Below are 18655 nucleotides of genomic sequence, written 5' to 3' on the forward strand. Positions count from 1 at the left end.
CTGTCTAGTTCTTGCAACTCTGTCATGCAATCCTCTCTCCCTCCTTACCCAGGCTCTTGGTTCCCAAATTAGCCAGTGCTCCTTCCTCTTTTCCTCCTGTCCCGGTATGGCCAAGTTGACCGTTTCCTTCTCCCTTAGAACCAGGAGTCACCAGGTGGTGCTATTTCCCAATTAAATGCCCGTCTTTGCACTGCAGCACAGTCCAGCCTTTGTAGAAAGGTTTTATGGTGTTTGGTTTTGTGATGAAGCTTTCTTTGGTAGGCAGCTGTGTCGGGAAGCGTGAGGGGTCTTGCTTCTTTCCATGTGTTCAGTCTTGAGTCATTTTTGAAGCAAAGTTGTTTTCTGTGACTTAATCGGTCACTGCCTTGTTCGATGTTGAGATCCCAGAAAGGCTGGACTGCTCCTACACAGCTCGTGAACACACTGTTCTACTCAAAAGCTGCTTTACTGTAGTATAAAGCATGAGCAAGTCTCACTAAGGATATTCTCAGGCTTTGCACTGTTGGGTTCCCCCCATCCAGCAAAAGGGTTTTTTGCTTATTCATTGGCATGTGCTGCTGCTCCAAAGGAGATGTGTGCGTCTTCTTGTTTCACCTTTCATCCTCTCATCTTCTTAGTCAGCTGGATTGATACCACCTTATTTGCAGCGGCTTTTTATAGATGTCATGCTCTTACTTGAAACTGCCGAGGCAGTTCAAAACAAGGAGTTCAGCATCTTAAGCAAATAGCCAATGCCCCCAAAAGCCACAATTCGAGCTGAAGGAATGCAAATAAACATCAAGTTCCTGTATTCCTTTTCACCAGTCTAAGCAATTCTTCCTCCACAGCCATCCATACTACATGCTCTCAAGGGCATAAGAAATTAATTGAGATTCTGTTCTTTGATTTACATTTCAAATCCTCCATTTCTCTTGGCAGTTCAGCTACTGTTCTGAATTTGATAACTTGTGTGGAGAGGGGAAGGAAATGTGTAAGAAATGACACAGAATTAGCTGGAAATTTGTGGGGGAGCAGTCTCTAATTATTGATAATGATTGAAGGCTGTTATCTTTGCCATCCATACTCTTACTAGTGTGGCGGTGTGGTTAGCTTGTACTCTCAACAAGAAGATACTACGATTAAGCATAGATATTTGAATTAGAGTATGGGTTTGGGGTTTTTTTGGCCGAAGCACATGAGCTTTAAAAATTGCTAAGTTAGGCATTCCAGAGCTTAGTTGACTGCAGTGTCCTTACTCAGTAAGGAACTATCAGTTGCTATCTCTTATAATGCTTAAACAGTTCTTTGTCACTGTGCTGTCTGAACGTTTTACAGCTATCACTGGTTTAAATCCCTGTAACACTGTTACAAGGTAAAATCAAGTAATTGTTATTTTCATTTAACAGCTAGTGAGCTGAGAGAGAGCGCCAGAAATTCCTATGCCAAATGCAGTCCCTGCAGCACTAGGAGGAAGGATTGTATTCTGATATAACAGGGCTGACTTGTCTCTGTGAACAAGTGGTGCACTTCTTATCTGTAGAGGGAATTAGAGTTAATCTAATTGTAATGTGCACCTGAGGAAAAAGCCTATTCTGTAGCAGATTTGTGCTGCTCAACAGCCAGCATTGGCCTGAAATTACACTAATAATTTGAAATGATGCGTAGGGGTTCTTACTTTGGGAGAATTTACACAGACCATATTAACTTTATGGAAGTTGTATACCGACTGACTTAAAAGGTAACCATTATTACCACATCTGGTGAGTTTAAAGAAGGGCATGCAATGAACAGAAGTGCGGACTGAGATGTTCTTGTAAGGTTCAGACACTGACAGATGACTGAAAGAACTGTGGTGGTGCCTCCTGAAGAAGTGAGATGCTGCAGAATAATCCTCCCCTTCAAAACACAGTTGCTTTGAGATCTGTGCTGGGAGCTGCGGGAAATTGGTTTCAATGTTTAATAGGAGTGTTGCTGTTCATTTGGCAAGTACCCTTAACATAGGAAGGTGCATGGTAGCACATTCACAGTCCTGGAGGCCAGCTCTGGTTCCTGTTCTTCCCTTTGAAAAATTTGCTTTGCAACTGAGTACCCTTTGCAGAAGCTCCCTGTAGATCACTGCTGGCATAAGGCAACATCTGATGTCATTTGGAGCTCTTGTTGTGGAAGTACGTTGTCAATATTGGTAATGACTGTAGTCAAACAATTCAAGGTGGTAGTGATGAGGCACAACAGACTTTTCATTTGGTGGAGGGCCTGTTAGGGAGTTGAAAAATCATGCTGATGCTTTGGGAAGCACATGTGGCCCTTGGGCAGTTCTGTAGCTCTGGAAGGGGGATCCCAGAAAATCAACACGAAAAGGATTTTCTCTGAGAATCATGTTGCTCACAGAGGAAATAATCTATTATTACAGGGCTGTAATGATAACTGGAATTTACAGAAATTGTTTCCTGAATGAGATGCATAGTCTTTTGACCACAGAAGTGAGGCTTCTTCAGCCTGCATCCCTCCAGGCTGAAGCCTCAGGCAGTTTTGTGTTGGTCAGTAAGCCAATGTGTCAGTCTAAGAGCTGCTCTCATGTTTTCATCTGTATGCTTATGCAGTAGTGGGATTTGCTTGCTTGATACATCTTGCAGATGGAAAAACTGAATAGAGTGAGAAGCTATTTGCACTTCTTCCTAGACATCACTCTGTGGTGTATGGCAGCATTTTTGCTGGGACAGACTTGATGCTTGGCAGATTCATTTCAGTCCCAGGGGTGTCTCTGAACCCAGGTCTCATCAAAGGTATTTCTCCTTGCAGTGTTTTCAGACAAGGGAGTGATACCCAAGTACAGGGAGGGACGAAGGATGTGTTTAAGGCTAGCAAAAAGTTTATTCGGTAGAGTAATTCTTGGACTAAAATACTGCCCATGGAAACTGTGATCAGGAGTCTGTTGTGCATAACTCTTCCTTGTATGTTCATATGGTTGATAAAAATCCAAAGCCAGTTTCAGATGCTCTTGAAGCCGCCTGCCACAGCCTTCCAGAGCAGCTGTAACTGGATTAGTAAGACATGGAAAGTATTGCAATGCTGCCTGCATCTGATCGTCTGAGTAATGATTAAAATGTTAATGGCAGGCATAGGGGTCTAAAGAAGGCTGCAAATTGCAAAGCTTTGTTTTGTTGTTCACTTCATTGCTTTTTTACCTCCATTGGAATTTAAAAGACAGCCATAATCCTGTACTCTTGCCTTACCATATCATGTGCCTCTGAGTTAAGGACTGGCATCTCTGAAGGCATTGAACATGCAGGCTGGATGTCTCAGTGCTGCATGCCAGACGTTGCCTGAGGAGTGACATTCATTCAAGATACCAGGCTTGACAAGAGCTGAGCATACATTTCTGCAAAAGCCCAGTGGTGCTTCACAGTGCAGGCCTAGCAATTTGTTTGATGATAGCTAATAGAATGCTAACCATCTAGCAATGCTGCGATGTGATTACGCTGCTGTGAATTTTCATATTCCATCAAAGTCCTGCTGAGAATAATGGGAATGGGCCAGGGAGATTCAACTGTAAGTCAAAACTAAAGCGTGGCCAATTCTGACAGTGGAAAGAACGGCTATTTTAATGTGCAGAAGCTGAACTGCCAAGTCAAAACCAGCTGTGCTTTACAGAGCTACTAGAATGAAAGATCTCTCTGCATTTGCAATTTTTGTAAGATTCGTCGATTATTTTTCTTCCCCTAAATTTAAACTGTGTCTTTGTACCTCAGATTTGCTTGGCCAGTTGCAGAGGTTTTCAATGCCTTTTTTTGCTATTTAAAATGCATTGATGATAAAGGACAGTTTTTCTCCTTTTTGGCAAATTCATACCAATTCAAATGTTTTCATCTGTACATCTTAGTTACTCCAACGATGAAAGTTCTACACTGGGCAAGGCAAGGACCTCTCTCCTTTCTCTCTGCTGTAGCATTGGCAGGAGTCAAATTGATGTAACAAAGGAGAATTTAACTTGGGAAGTCTTCATCATAAACTGGCTCCTCTGTTATTTTTCAGTCAGTAATGAACGAGTCAAGAAATTTGTTTGGTGGCATAAATATGTGACAGGGACCCAGGAATTGCTGCTTCTCTCAATAATCAGGGGCAGCCAGCTTCCTCTCTGAGCAAGTCCTCTTCTGGGAGCATGGGACAGCTTTTTGACTGTATCCTTGTTCTGTATGTTTGATCAAGCCTTTTTCTTTTCCGTCCACCCTTCAAATGTGTCTGAAAGATGACACAGGGCAGCGTTATCTCACTGGAATGTGCAGAGAAGATCATCAGTGAGCCAAATGTGACCACAGTTGTTTCTGCTGTGTGCACTTAGTGCACCTCTTGATGCTAGTCGGTTGTGAGAAAGCTTCAAAACAGCTTGCTGGTAGGCTTCAGTATTGCCTTCTGCCTGGAACCTGGGTTCCATCGGTGTGAGCAGTGTTGTGATTCCAGCTGGTATGCCTGATGAAGAAGCTATGCCACAAGAGGCTGCCTGGGGATTACACTAAATCAGCCCTGACGGCATTGGTCACACTCTAAACCATCGTGATCAGGGATCCTCAGAGGAAGGGCTGACCTGCCAAATGCTCACGATGCTTTGAAGTTTGGGTAGGTTAGTAGGTCAGATTTTTGGGAGCTCCAGCACAGTAGGGCTCTGAGAGGCAAATACATTCCCCTTGTGAGGTGCAGGTGAGTCCTACTCAGTTCTGTGGAAGCCATGTCAGCTGTGGGACCAGTTTCTTGTTTATGAGAAAGGATAAAGACTTGTCACTTTCAAATGTTTCTCATAGTATTGTTAAAATTACATCTGCTTCACCTGTTCTTTTTGAGCACTTGGTATTAATACCCTCTAGGTTGCTAGGGCATGATCGTTCTTCTGATGTGTAAGACTAATGCATGTTAAACCCAGACAGTTTTAATGAGACCTCTGCCTGTAGATTGTGTCTCAATGAATCTTGGTTATTACAAGAAATGCTTTCGAGCGACAGACACTTTCAATTCGTAAAAATCTATACGAATTGAAATACCATGGATTGAATCCTGGCTTTATCTAAGCTGATGGGAGAACTCCCATCCTTCCAAAGGAGCCATGTGTTGGATCCCTATTTTATAGAGATCAGCTCTCCGTTACTTCTCAGTGCAGATTTTTGTGGCACCCATCTCCAGGGTATCTCAACCCTCTTTTAAATCTGAAATGGGAAGTTAGTCATGGGATCTGTGGTGGTTACAAGCCAGATGTTCTTTTGGTTTTTTTCTTACTTTGCAAGTGGGAGGACAGAAGGGAGAACTAAGAATGTTCATTCTTATCTGAATGTGCCATTTCCTTGTGTGAAGTATTCTTGTTTTATTTATGTTTTCAAAATCCTAGAGTCATAAAAGGATTTTTGCATGTTTTTTCCTAATTCTTTATATATATTGAAAATGCCCTATGTGTTAACATAGCACAGAAAGATTCTGTGTAGTCAAGAATAAAAAAGCTCTTGCAGCAGTGTGCATAATTATAGGGCTGCTGTTTAGTCATCAGTCACGATACATGTGGAATTTTTTGTGAATTCATCATTTATTCTCTTTCAGATGTAAACAGAATTTACATGAAGAGTTTAGTTTGTTCAGCACAATAGGGCTTGACCCATCTGAATCTATTAAAAGCTATTATAATATTAAGGCTAAAGACTAGCATCCTAATCAGGGATGTGTTTACAGGGTAGTATAGTTCCCTTCAATTCGGGAAAGTGCTTGGAGGACCGGGTCCTGTGGTTGTGCAGAGATATAAATGAGACATCCAGATTTAAATTAAAGAGCTAAATTTTTCTGCATTAGTTTTTCCATCACGATAAATGCATCCAAAACAATGGACAGAGGAATATACCAACTGCCTATTTGTAATGGCAAAATGGTTTTCTTTTTTGATATACTGCTCGTATTGAACTTTTGCTTTCTTTTTTCTTTCTTTTTTTTTTTTTTTTTAATATAATCTTCCTCTGTGCTGCCGCAAATCAGCCAGAAGAAATCAGCGGCTCAGTTGTTGATTGCCTGCAAATGAGTTGCCAGCATCCTGCAATTCTGCTGGCTTGAAATACTGTCTCATCTCCTTTACAGTAATTTGAGCTGAGAAGAGCCAAGTGGGGTGGTTCTCCATGAGCAGGAGTGTGGGTGGAATCACTGTATTTTGTGGCACACTGCTCTCCATTCTAATGCTCCGAAAACCCTCATGCCTCAGTCTGTGAGTAAGGGAATTTAGAAGAACAGAGATCGTCTTTGCAGGGTTAATGGGTGAAAATCAGGAAATAGTCATGCTTGCACTGGGTCCTTGTATTTATCAGAATCATCTGATATGGCTTCAGATTTCCAAATCCATTTTGCTGACCAGTGGCACATTCTGAAGTTGTAGCTACTTGTGGTGAAGTAATAGCAGTTTACTTACTGTGGATTACATTTCTACTCCTTTCCTTCCTCCCCACCCCTTTTGCTTATCTTGGTACAATGCAGTTTATAACTGTTATTTTGTAAGTGTGCTACAAGGCTTCTGAAGAAGAGAGGAGAAAACCAAAGCATACAGTTGGTCCCATGAGTGGCTTATCAAATGCATTGTGAACATCTTGATTCAGAGTAATTATTTTATATTTATTCCTTTCTTGCCACTCCTTTCATGGAGTATGCTCTTGATTGTGATGAGTCAATTAGTAGTGCTGAATCCCTTGGATTTTCCATGGATAAGGATTTTTCTGAAGAATTGCAGTATCTGTTCCTTAAAGTGTGATGTAACTCCTGAGATCATGCTCTCAGTTTCTGAAACTTGTCCAATCCACTCAGCTCAATACCACTGTGACCTTTTAGATAAGACAAAATATTATTCCTTAGTGTATGTTTGATGTTTTATGTATAGCAACATGGAGTAAAACAAAAAAGAAAAAATGATTGGAGCATGTAAAAATCTAGTAAAAAGCAGAACTTCGAGAACTAAAAAAAAAAATCAATCATCTGCATGCTTAAATATTACCCAGGCATGTGGCTTGATAGGTCTGTTATAATCCTTTGAAGAAAAAGGAATAAAACAGGGTGATCAGCCCCTCAGATATTAGAAAAATGGACATAGAGGAAGACCATATAGTAAAGGACAAAGCAGATGATAGCAGGAAAGCTTTGTACAGCCTTAGTAAGGAGCTTTAATTTCAATGCATTGCTGAGAATGAATACCTTTTCTACTTCTTTGAAGCAATCTTGCTTTCCTTGACTTCTGCGAGATCGACCTAATAGTTCCCTATTGTCAGTAAAAGACAAAGTCTGGTTAGCAGTAAAAGATTTCCACTAAGTTTTCAAGTTATATCATGTTTATACACCATGATTTACTTTGCTTTCAGACAGATGAGGGTCTTGTTTGATGGGTGCGAGTACAGTAACATGGGCTGCCTAGGTAGTTCCAAAGCCCACCATGGAATGATAATCACTGCCTTAAGTAGGAAGCTTTTTCTCTTTTACTTCTTTCCTCTCTGTGCTCTAATTACACTCCAGTAGCTGGCTGTTTGTATCCTCCAGGCAACAAAGCAGAAGCTGGGAGTGCTTGTTTAGCTGAACCCCTTGGTGCCATAAATTGCCTGGCTCCTGGAAAGCACTGGCCATTGGCTGCAACGGTGGTCGTCCTAAAAACAGGTTTGTTTGTGGTCCAAATCTATTGGTTTCACTGGAACTACACAAGGGTTAAATTTAGCCCTCTCAGTAGTCCAAGCAACCCCAGGAGCAAAGTGTTATGAATGCCTTTCAGCTTCTTGAGGGCTATTGGTACGCCTGGTGTATGCTTAACTTCAGCCGTGCTCGTTGCGAGGGATGCGAGAGCAATAGGAATGTTTAAAGTTCCTTTAACGTTAGCATGAAACGTTAGTAAGAGCCATGAAAGATGAAGAGGTAAGAGTTTCCAGGAAAATGAGCTAAGCTTTAATCCACACTTGTGGATGTCACATTGCTGCCAGAGAATCAGCTCCTCTTGTTCAGGAGCTGTAATTGCAGTTGCCCTTCTGAGTGACCTGTCAAGGGAGCCGAGGGATGCAGATGAAACTAAAGCATCATCGGGTCATGGGAGTCAATACCTAGTTTAGAATACGGTGGCAGAAACTCTGTCCCCCCGAGAGGGAAATATAATTTCTCACCCCCAGTGGATGGTAGTTCTGGTTTCTCCACAACATTTAAAACCTGGAATAATAATTAGATCCTCAGTTTCAGTGCAGAGGACTTTTTGTAATGTATTCTGCCACCCTGGTCTAGTAATTATACAGAGATGTCAGCTGGAATTGATAGTGAAGGCGAAATTTGGGAATAGCAACAGGATGTGTTGCTGCTATTGATCAAAGGCTACGTGGCTGTTTTTATACACTGCTCCTGTCTTAGATCTTTTTTTCCTATTGATTGAACACGGTAGATAAACAACCGTCTGTGTAGCATGAACATTTATTAGGGCTTTTAAGCTGACTAAGGACAGCTTTGAATTAAATATGAGAGTTTAAATGACAGTTTTCTAATAAGTGCTGTTTATAAAGACTTTGCTTGCAGTGGCAATACAGTTTCATTTAACCATGGTAAAAGGAAATCTAAATACAGGCGCTTTTTCATATTCAAAAAGAAAATACAATACTGGAAAATTGATTACAGGAAAGGCTTTTTTATTTTTCATATATATGTAGCTAAGTGTGGGCAAAGGCTGCATTTTGTAATATATAGCTGCGTGCATAGTGCTCTCAGCAAACTGCATTGTCTTGTCCTAGCACCTTTTGAGAAGCTTGTGTAAATTAGTCAGGTGTCTTAAAGTGTAGATACAAATGGAACTACAAGGTGCAATCTGGTAGTTCTGCAATCACTCCCAATGAAATTAATAGAAAACTTTCTGTTGACTTTTTAATGAGTTAGGTTGGACCCTGGGCTGTCGTTGTTAATGTCTTGGAAAGGTCAGGATCGATTTCCTGGCATCCTTTTCATCTCTAAGGAGGCTTTTTGCAATTCTATGGGAGACATAGCAATATTGCTATTCATCTTCCTTGATAAATCTCTGTATAATTTAAGTTGTTCTACCTGCCATCCAAGGCTTTGTGTAATAACAGAGGCAAACTGAAAAATGCTGAATTTTGGGGGAGTTGTTCGTGTCTTAAATGCCTAAAACAGTATTTCTGCATAATGTCAAGCTTTCCCCCACTCTGCAGGTTATTCTGAATTTTTATCCAGTACAGTACTGCGGTTATTTTTCCTTCCTGATTGTGGGGGTAAAAAAAAAAAAGAAAAAGACTGTTCCTGCAAATGAAAGCAACCTGCCACACTGCAGTGTAGAGAGCAAGTTGTGTTGCATTTAAAGTAATGCTGTTTCACTGCAGTCTGGTAACACAACCTGCACGTGGGTAGCTCTGGGGACCCACATCTTTGGTTTTCTGCCTTTTAAAAACCACTTGAAACCTCTGCAAAGTTTTCACCAAGCAGGCTTATTTGTCTTGCCATGAAAAGGTTTCTTCCACTAAGTTAGTGCTGTCAGTGTTGTTTGGTGTTAGTAATCTGTTTCGGGAGCATGCTTGGGCTGCCCTTTCAACAAGCTGGAATGAAATTATTTCTCTGGTTTTGCTGGGCAATGCACCATGTCTTTGAAAGCACAGGATTTTCTTGTACAAGTAAATGGCTATGCTTGAAGTACCACAGTCCTTTCACCACGAATATAAAATCCACCCCCAAAAATACAAGGCTTGGAGAGAAAGGAGTGTTGGGGAGAGGATCAGGGAGCTCCATTCACAATGCTGACCTTTGACGAGGATAACCCTTGTGCTCATGTTTCTTTTGAAATGTTTAACCTGCCCCACTGGCCACTAGAGGGGATTTAATTTCTCAGCTTATGTTGGACTATTTCTTCAGGTGAAGTGTTGATATGTAGGCTCCTCTGAACTCACTGTCATGTTTTCCTTTATTTTCAGGATACGGGGGTTGGGAAATCAAGCATTGTTTGTCGATTTGTCCAGGACCACTTTGACCACAATATTAGCCCTACTATTGGGTAAGTACCACACATAGTATCTTTTTTCTTCTGTATGTTTTTTTAACTCACAGCCCTCTGCTGAGCTCCTTTCTTTTCCTTACTTTCAAGTCTGTGAATACTGTACATCTTTTTTCCCCCCAATTTATCAATCTCACTCAACTCTTTAATCTCCTTTAATGGCTTTCAGCTCATGTTATATGTTCAGAGAGTGTGGGGCTGCTCCAGAGCAAGTCTGCTCTGCTCTCCCTGTTCTGGGAATACAGAGAGGCCCTAAACTTACTGTATTGCAGCATGCTCTATTATGGAGAGGCTGAAAGAGCTCTCCCATTCTCCTCCTGTGAATGGTGTCTCTTGAAATAGCCTCTTTTCTGGGGCTGTCCAGAACCACGCTGCATTGACTTGTGTTGTGCATGGCCGTGACTTCCGACTGTTCTGTTTTGTTTTTCTCCACCCATCTCACACCAAGAGATTCTTGGATGTCTTACTCAGCTGCTGTCCTTTTATGTCTTGTCAAGAGCTTCCCGCTTTAGATTGTACTTTGGTCATAGGACCTTAGGATTAAAGTAATTTTAGTTCTCACTGGTCAGCAAGGTATCAAATCTGATCCTGGGAGCTTAAAGAATTGAAACCCCACATCCCAAGAGGCTGTGATCTGCACAATGACCAGGGCACCCCATAGAAGGGTAATGGCAAGAGAACTATGGGGAGCCCTTGTTGACATGCATGCATCTGCGTTGTGTGTCCTGCCAGCCTGGGCTGGAATATGGACAGTGTCTGTTCCTATCTGTGGACGTGCTTTTGTCTAGGTTTGGGATGTATCACATATTTTGAGAAAGGAGGGATAATGCAATTTAAACTAAGTATAGTAAATTCGTACCTGTTCTTCTTTAAAAACTGCTAAGCTTCCATGTGTCAGACCATCAGAAGCTTATTAATTCTGTAGTTGATTTTAATTCCAATTTTTTTCCTTTTAACATCTTGGGCACAAATCTGTCAAGTCCAGTGTTAATGGGAGTACTTTGAAAATTCTTGTTCTCTTACAGGAAAGGAAGCTAATACGCAATGTTCACGAAGGAGTAATTTGGGTGGGAAGGACTGACCTGGCTTGTGTGTTAGAGCTGTCTTAAATCGTCTGTGAAGGATTGTTATTGATTGCTATGTGTTGTTCAGAGGATTAGACGATATCTTTTAAAGCTCTGCCTTTCAATGCATGAAGAAGTCTCAGCTGGAAGTGGCACATTGAAGTTCCAGGGCAATTTTGGACTCCTGAATGTAATGAATAGAGAAAATGGACAGAGAGAAAGAAAGCAAGTAATGAATAACATTAGTGACTAAAGGACAGTTGCTTGCAGTGAAGGAATTGATGGGAACTTGAGTGGTTCTTTACTTCTAAATCCACCAGCAGCCTTTTTTCCCAAGTAGTTGTTGTTGCTAAGTAAATGTCTTCTGCTCAAATAGAAAAATATTTTCCCTCTGTTATCATAATTATGAAAATTAAAGGGGTTTTTTCCATTTGAAGATTATAGTGTGAAGGCTACCTTGCATGTGGGTGTTATTACTTGTCTATACGGATAACTTTTTTATTTTTGTTCCAAATTAATCAAATGCTTTAAATATACAATCCTTGCAATCTACAGTAGCTGCTGCAGCTCTAAAGTTCCTGGTTTTGAAGCTGTAAAGTGTTGCTTAATGCTTTGAGGAGAGTGGCAAGTGAAAGCATATACCCGAAAACAACCAAAGAAAATGCTGCTGCTTTTTTGGACTTAATATTTTTATAAGCAGTGCAGTATTGTTAAATTCAAACAATTTACAGTTGGCTGTGGAGGAGAACTGTGGTATATCATTCTCAGGAAATGTTTTGATCAGTCATACATCGTTTGATATCATTCAGTGCTTTTGTAATGACAGTGCATTATATCAAATGCATCTTTATGAGCCAGGAAAAAGGTTACCACAACAGATGTTGTTCATCATTTATCCACATAGGATGGGGTGGGGGGGAATCTACCAGAGTTTGGTGGTCTCTCCCAGGCAGCTTTCAAAGGAAATGCTGTAGTACAGAAAAAGCCTATAAATTTGTAACCTTCTTTCCTACAAGAAGAAAAATCACACTGTGAAAGCATAGATAAATTGCATTCCCTACAAAAACCAGAAGCCACAACAACTTCATTCATCTGAGATGAGAGGAGGAAGAATTTTTTTCCATTTGTTCACCATATGCATTCCACAAGGTGACTTTTCTGTTCCCTGGTGATCCAGTATTCTAGGTTTAACTGAAAAATTGCACATTTGTTGCCTGATATGATGCTGGCTTTTCTTTTCAAATGCCTTTTTCTTGTGCCCGTATCACCAAGAAGATGAAGCTAGCTATTAGCAGAAGCTATGTGTGAGTGGCAGGAGCATTTGTGTTCCTCGGCCCGTGCACAAATGCCCTCTGAACCTCAGAGGCTTTTTCCTGCTTTTTAAATAGATATGTAGGTATCATATATTTTATCTGAGAAAAGGGAGACTTTCACTTCTGTAGGCATTTTATCAAGGTTTTGGAGTTTCCGCATATGTGGTCTAACCCATCAGGTCTTGCTACGGTCTGTAGGTTGCATATTCAGAGTGCTGGTCGTGTTACAAATTTCTGCTGCTCCCTTCTTTTCAGAGCATCCTTCATGACTAAAACTGTGCCTTGTGGGAATGAGCTTCATAAATTTCTGATCTGGGACACAGCTGGTCAGGAACGGGTAAGTATTGCACTGCCGTATGTCTTAGATACCCCAGTCTCTTTTAATGTGTTGGCGTACTTTTTCTAAAACTTTCATCTTCAGACGACTTTGTAAGTATAGACCTTCTGAATCTTTGCAAGGCTCTGCAAAGCAGGTGCTCAGCAGTCACCAAGAATATAGGTTCCAGTTTCACAGGTGGCGAAAATGCAGAGGCAAGCTGAATTGTCAGCCAGTTTCCTCAAGACAATTCAGGCAGTGCCCAAGCCATCTCCAGCTCCCCTCTGGTTTCATCAGGTTTAAGTGTGGCAGCTTTTGTTGGTGTTGGAAAGCGCTTGACTTCCAGCACATGGGCTGCTGGGTGGTCTGAGGTTAGGTGGTTGACAAGAAGCTCAACATGAGCTGGCAGTGTGCGCTCACAGCCCAGAAAGCCAACTATATGCTGGGCTGCATCAAAAGAAGCACGACCAGCAGGTCGAAGGAGGTGATCCTGCCCCTCTACTCTGCTCTCGTGAGACCCCGCCTGGAGTACTGCATTCAGCTCTGGGGCCCCTAACACAAGAGGGACGTGGACCTGTTGGAGCAAGTCCAGAGTTGGCCACAAAGATGCTCAGAGGGCTGGAGCACCTCTGCTATGAAGACAGTCTGAGAGAGTTGAGCTTGTTCAGCCTGGAGAAGAGAAGACTTAGAGGATACCTTAGAGCAGCCTTCCAGTACCTAAAGGTGGACTACAAGAAATCTGGAGAGGGACTTTTTACAAGGGCATGTAGGGACAGGACAAGGGGGAATGTCTTTAAACTGAAAGAGGGTAGATTTAGATCAGATGTCAGGAAGAAATTTGCTACTGTGAGGGTGGTGAGACACTGGCACAGGTTGCCTAGAGAAGCTGTGGCTGCCCCATCCCTGGCAGTGTTCAAGGCCAGGTTGGATGGGCTTTGAGCACCCTGGTCTAGTGGAAGGTGTCCCTGCCCATGGCAGAGGGATTGGAACTAGATGATCTTTAAGATCCCTTCCAAACCAAACCATTCTATGATTCTATGACTCCAGGGTTGTCCTGAGTTGGGACATTGAATATGGGTGCAGGTGGTGTCTGCTGTTAGTATTTTGGAAATTAGGACCAGCAACCTGAACCACTTAGGGTTTTCATCTTGATTTTTCAAATGCATGAATTGATTAAATAAAGTAGCTTTTCATTTGGCTTTTCAAAAAGTGCTGTAATGGAGTTTGTGTGCATTATGTTGACTGTATGTAAGCCTGGTTGGTCATTTGTTTCTTTTAATAGCCTCAGTGCATTAGTATGCAGTAATACGCTGTAGAACTGTAGAGTTCTCTTAATACATGCCCACATTTATCCTGAGAAGTTTGAAAGAAGTGGAAAAACCCATGCACATGTTTTAAAATATCTTCAGACTTGTGAAATTGCAGTGTTCCTGTTCATAGAGAAATGTAGCTATGCTCATGTTAGATTGGGGTAAATTGAGGTGGTTACACAGGCTGTAATGTCAGTCCTCATACATCCCACAGTATTCTCCATACCTTGTATGTGAATTGCAGGCAAAGGTTTTTGCTCTTAAGTGCAGGAAATGCTTGTGCTTTTATTTACAATGTGCAGCATGGTGTAAAGTAGTCCTGATGAAATCTATTGACGCTTAGTGGTTCAGTAGGTTATTTATGATGGGAAAACGGATCTTTAAAAACATATTTGAAGTATAGCATAATTCCTTTCCTTGGATCTTGTTTGTTCCATTTCTGCATGGTCTGGAGCTGATAACTGACCAATTATTCCAGGAGGTAGCAAAGGTTGAGGTTTTTTCCCATGGTTTGAGTTTCCTTGCTTGTTCTCTCTCTTCCCTCTGCTGCCCTGCTCTGCTTTCTTTTCATGTTCCCTTTTAGCTCTTCAGCACACAAAACTCAGTTCTTGACATTTAGATATAAGTATTAATCTGTTTTCCCACATAGTCTTAAGACTCTCAAAGCTTTTCTTTAAAATAGGTGAATATTAATAAAGTCATATTTATTGAACTAAATGATGCCACATTTGAGGCAGGAAATCTGTGACTGAGCTCTGACTCTTGGACACAAAGTCCATCCTTCCTATCTAGTCCCTTATGTTTCCTCTCATTTTTTTTTACGCTCATGATTTTTCAAACATCTGCTTGCTTTTTTTTTTTTTTTGGTCACGATGAGCAGTGACCACCACAAACCTTGTTAAATTGCTCAGAATGTGTTACAGATAAGTTATGTTACAGGTTTTCATGTCTAGTTGTAAATTGTAACCTCTTTAAGCCAGGGACCACCTTTTTCTTTTCTGTTTGTACAGTGTATTCCCAATCCTTCACTAGGACTTCAGGAAACTGGGGTGATACAGTAAACAAAGTTGGTGGGTGTTGAGTGCTAGCTACTGAGGCAGACAAGTTTCCCAAGGTGAGGTCCCTACTCTTCCAGGTCGTTCGCTGTCCTAGAGCATGCCCATTTTACAACTAAACATATGATGCATCTCAATACCTTACTCACTTTAATTTGTATCTGGGATTTTGGTTACTTTGTCTTGCATCGCTCCTTCTCATGTGCTATTCAGGAACAAATGTATCCCCCTGTTAATTTTTTTCTCATTCCCCTCCTTACAACAGTGATGACCCAAAGCTTCTAGCCTAGCCCAACCTCTGGACCAATTGCTGTTTTTCATAATGTACTAATAAATGTTTTCCAAGTGGTGTTTCTGCTTTGAGACTTGTTGTTCTTTCCTTGTTCTTTGCAATTTTTCTGTGGAGCTTTATGTTTCACTGCTGTAGTCTGGAAGTTTCGTCAATGCTGATAGCTGTGTTTAGGACTTCCTGCTCTTTCAACATTGTCTTCCTTTGGCTTTGTTCTCCTAAATGCGAGGCCAAGCATAGGGCTTGTGTGTGCTTATTCTGGGGTCAGGGTGCCCTGTGCTTCCCCAGCTGTTGCTGTGTCTACATGCTGATGTTGAGCCTTCACAACAGAGGAGCCCTGGGTGTGATTTAACTGAAGCCACATTATGCCATGAGAGTTAAGCTCAAACCTTAAGCATGGTAGAGGGGGCAGGTGGAAATAACAGCAGCAGGACTTCCATGCTCCTCGTTTATGAGTGTTCTCCTCCTTTTTCATGAGTTTCTCTGGGCAACAAGCTGGGAAACTGCCAGCTTGGAGACTGTAGAGAAACCACTCATCAATACCTTAGTCACAAGCCCTTATTTAAGCAATGCTCTATGAGAACCAGTGTGCCTCCTGGCTGCCTCCAGTTTTCTGGGAGAAACTGGAAATTCATGTGGCTGCTTCTGAAAAGCAGCCGTGTCCTGGGTGCTCAGAGAAACCAGCTGGAAGCACTCAGCACCCCCTTGAGGCATTAAATCAACTTTCAGATAGTCACTTGTAATGTTGCAGGCCTTCGGAAATGCTGGTCATTGCTGGGTTTAAAAGCTTTTAGGAACACCTGAGTTAGTTGAAGCAGCTCAATATACAGGCCGGCCAGGCAGAGGTTGGTCATGGAGAACAGATAACTTCTAGTTCATATGGATAATAGATACAATATTTTATTTCTTCTGTGTCAGGAAACTTGGAATTGTGGGCGTAGTGAAGGAACCAGAATTGCAATTCTGTGGGGAAATAATGAGCAAATATCACTTCTGCAGAATGAAAACAGTGCAGAAAAAATGGAGATCAAAAACGTTTCCATGATAGCCTTGGTGGGAGCAGAAGCTTGGCATGCTTCCTGGAGGAGAACCTGGAGGGGGTACGTGGCTCTCCAGCAGCTCTTTGCTGTGGAAAATTCACATTGTTCTCGATTACAAAAGGAGAGAGCGTCTTAATCCTTTTATCTTGTTGGGGGTTTTTTTTCCTCCTTTTTTGGATAGGGAGAACCTCAAACTGGCAGCATGCTTAGCAAAATCCCCTACTTCTCTGCAGACCCAGTTGTTTTGTGCTGGTCTGCTGTCAGACAAGCCTGCCTTATTCTGTTTCTCAGATTCACTTTCCCTCCACCCCACCATCTTCGAAATGTCTCTCTTTTTCCCTATCTTCACTTTTCCCCCATCAGCTTTAAACTGTTGCTGTGGACTTCAGGACTTAAATGCACAACAATTATGTTGTTGTTAGCAAAGATTCCCTTCCCTATGAAGAGTCTTTTCACAAGTTAGTTAATGATGTTTTTATTAGCATATATGGTGCCCTAAGTAGCTTCTAATTACAATGCTTTGTGTGAATACTTTGGGTGGCTGCCAGCTTTCCATTTTGCCAGCTGAGGAATATTGTAGCAAATAGTTAGGGAGCCTGAGGGCTGTGTTTCTAGGGCAGGAAAATTTATCTCCGTCCTTTTAAAATTTAGTGTGCTGAACTCTGGGATTTTTAATTTTGTTTAATAGAAGGAGCCTCAATTACTTGAGCCCAATTAAAACCTTGACAGGAATTACCCTGAGTTGTGTGCTTTTCCTTTAACTGCTCCATTTCCAGGCAAAGGCTGACTGATGGGAGATCTACAGCGCTTTTTAGCCCCCTCTGTTCTGAGTGACAGTAGCTGTCCTGGTGATCCCGAGACTCAAATTGGGGCATGAACCTGCTCCTTGAGAGGAGGACTTGTCCTTGCCGCAGTCTTGACTGGGACGTATTCCCTAAGCTGAGCAACCTAATCAACTGAGCTTATGGATGTCTCCTCTGAAACCAGACTATCCTGAGAGGAGTTAACACCAATTATCAAGGACTTCAATTACTTCTGCAGTCAAGACATAGTGTGGATTTTGCTCTCCAGTTTTATATAGGTGGCTCTGATGGTAGCCTACAGCTTAGCATGGAAGTGGTTCCTTGTATGTGGTGTAAGGACCTCCCTGCAGTGAGCTACTGCTTGCTTGCATGCTGCAAAGGTCAGCAGGTGACTTGGTAGTATCTGTGTTTGTGAGAGCACCATGGCATTAGAGCTAGGAAGTGAATATGTTGCATGAAGCATGAAAAATTGTTTAGGAGATGCATGTGGATGTGTTTTTACTTAAGCACCAACAAACTCGTAGCATGTATAGCAGTGTTGGAATTGTTCCTTCTTCACTTTTAGAATTTTTACATATTTGAGAAAAATGCTCATTCTTCTTCAGTTTAGCAAAAAAATACCTGTAGGTCAGAAACAGACAGATCTTTCCTGATTTATTCAGATTGTGAATCCCAAGAACTGGAATATCAGCCTTCAATCATGTAGGGAAAGCTACTCAAGGTTATAAAGTGCTAAGTGGTTTCTGATAGTAGCTTTCATGCACAACATTCTTCCATTCACTCATTGCCAGCTGAGAATGTCAGGAATTTTGTATCCCTCCCTGTGCTGCTTCTTGTGTGAGTAGCTTATGTGTTGGAATAATCCATTTGACAGTTCTGGTTTTCGCCTTTACTTCTCTCCATACCCTGATTTTCTGTTTGTTGGCAGCTGCTGCCTCCAAGGTGACAGGAATGGGGCATGTAAATGCCCAGACTTGGGCAAGTAGAGGCTCCCAAGCTGTGAAATGGGTACTCTTCATGTTACATGGACTGCTTCAATGAGCTCATGCAACTCAGATGCAGTTGTGACAGCCTCTGGCTCTTTCCCCATGGGGATCCGTGGAAGCAGTTAAGACAGGTCTCCTAAACAGGCTGGTAGTTACGTGTCTCTGCACTGGTCTACCGTGCTTTTCACCATAAGAACCTCAGCGGTTTGGGTTGTAGGAATGGGAGCCAAAACATGAGGAGAAATGTGCATCTGGTGGGTTTGGGGATAGGACGGAAGGGGTTTGTGGTGGTGGCGTGGCAGGAGAAATGGGCCAAGGACAGGAGAAACAGGATATCCAAAATCACCTGTGAAGGGGCTGGAGAGGGACTGCTGAGCAAGGGGACTGAGGTGTGTGAAGGTCCTAGTCTAGAAAGGTGAGTGCATGTAATAGGAAGGGAAGGAAGTTGCAGAGCTGTGTCAGTGCCCACATAG

The 18655-nt window shown here is 42.0% G+C and overlaps 1 protein-coding gene across 2 annotated transcripts in view; it reads left to right on the forward strand.

Annotated features, from left to right (window-relative positions):
- The window catches only part of RAB31 (RAB31, member RAS oncogene family), a 60994-nt gene that overhangs the window by 14733 nt on the left and 27606 nt on the right, over positions 1-18655 (forward strand). For both annotated transcript variants that reach the window (XM_030489451.1, XM_030489460.1), the window contains exons 2-3: positions 9927-10006; positions 12639-12720. In XM_030489451.1, coding sequence (XP_030345311.1) covers positions 9927-10006; positions 12639-12720 — 162 coding nt within the window. The remainder of the gene's footprint in view (positions 1-9926; positions 10007-12638; positions 12721-18655) is intronic.

This window comes from Strigops habroptila, chromosome 1 (assembly GCF_004027225.2).
Source record: "Strigops habroptila isolate Jane chromosome 1, bStrHab1.2.pri, whole genome shotgun sequence".
Taxonomy (NCBI): domain Eukaryota; kingdom Metazoa; phylum Chordata; class Aves; order Psittaciformes; family Psittacidae; genus Strigops; species Strigops habroptila.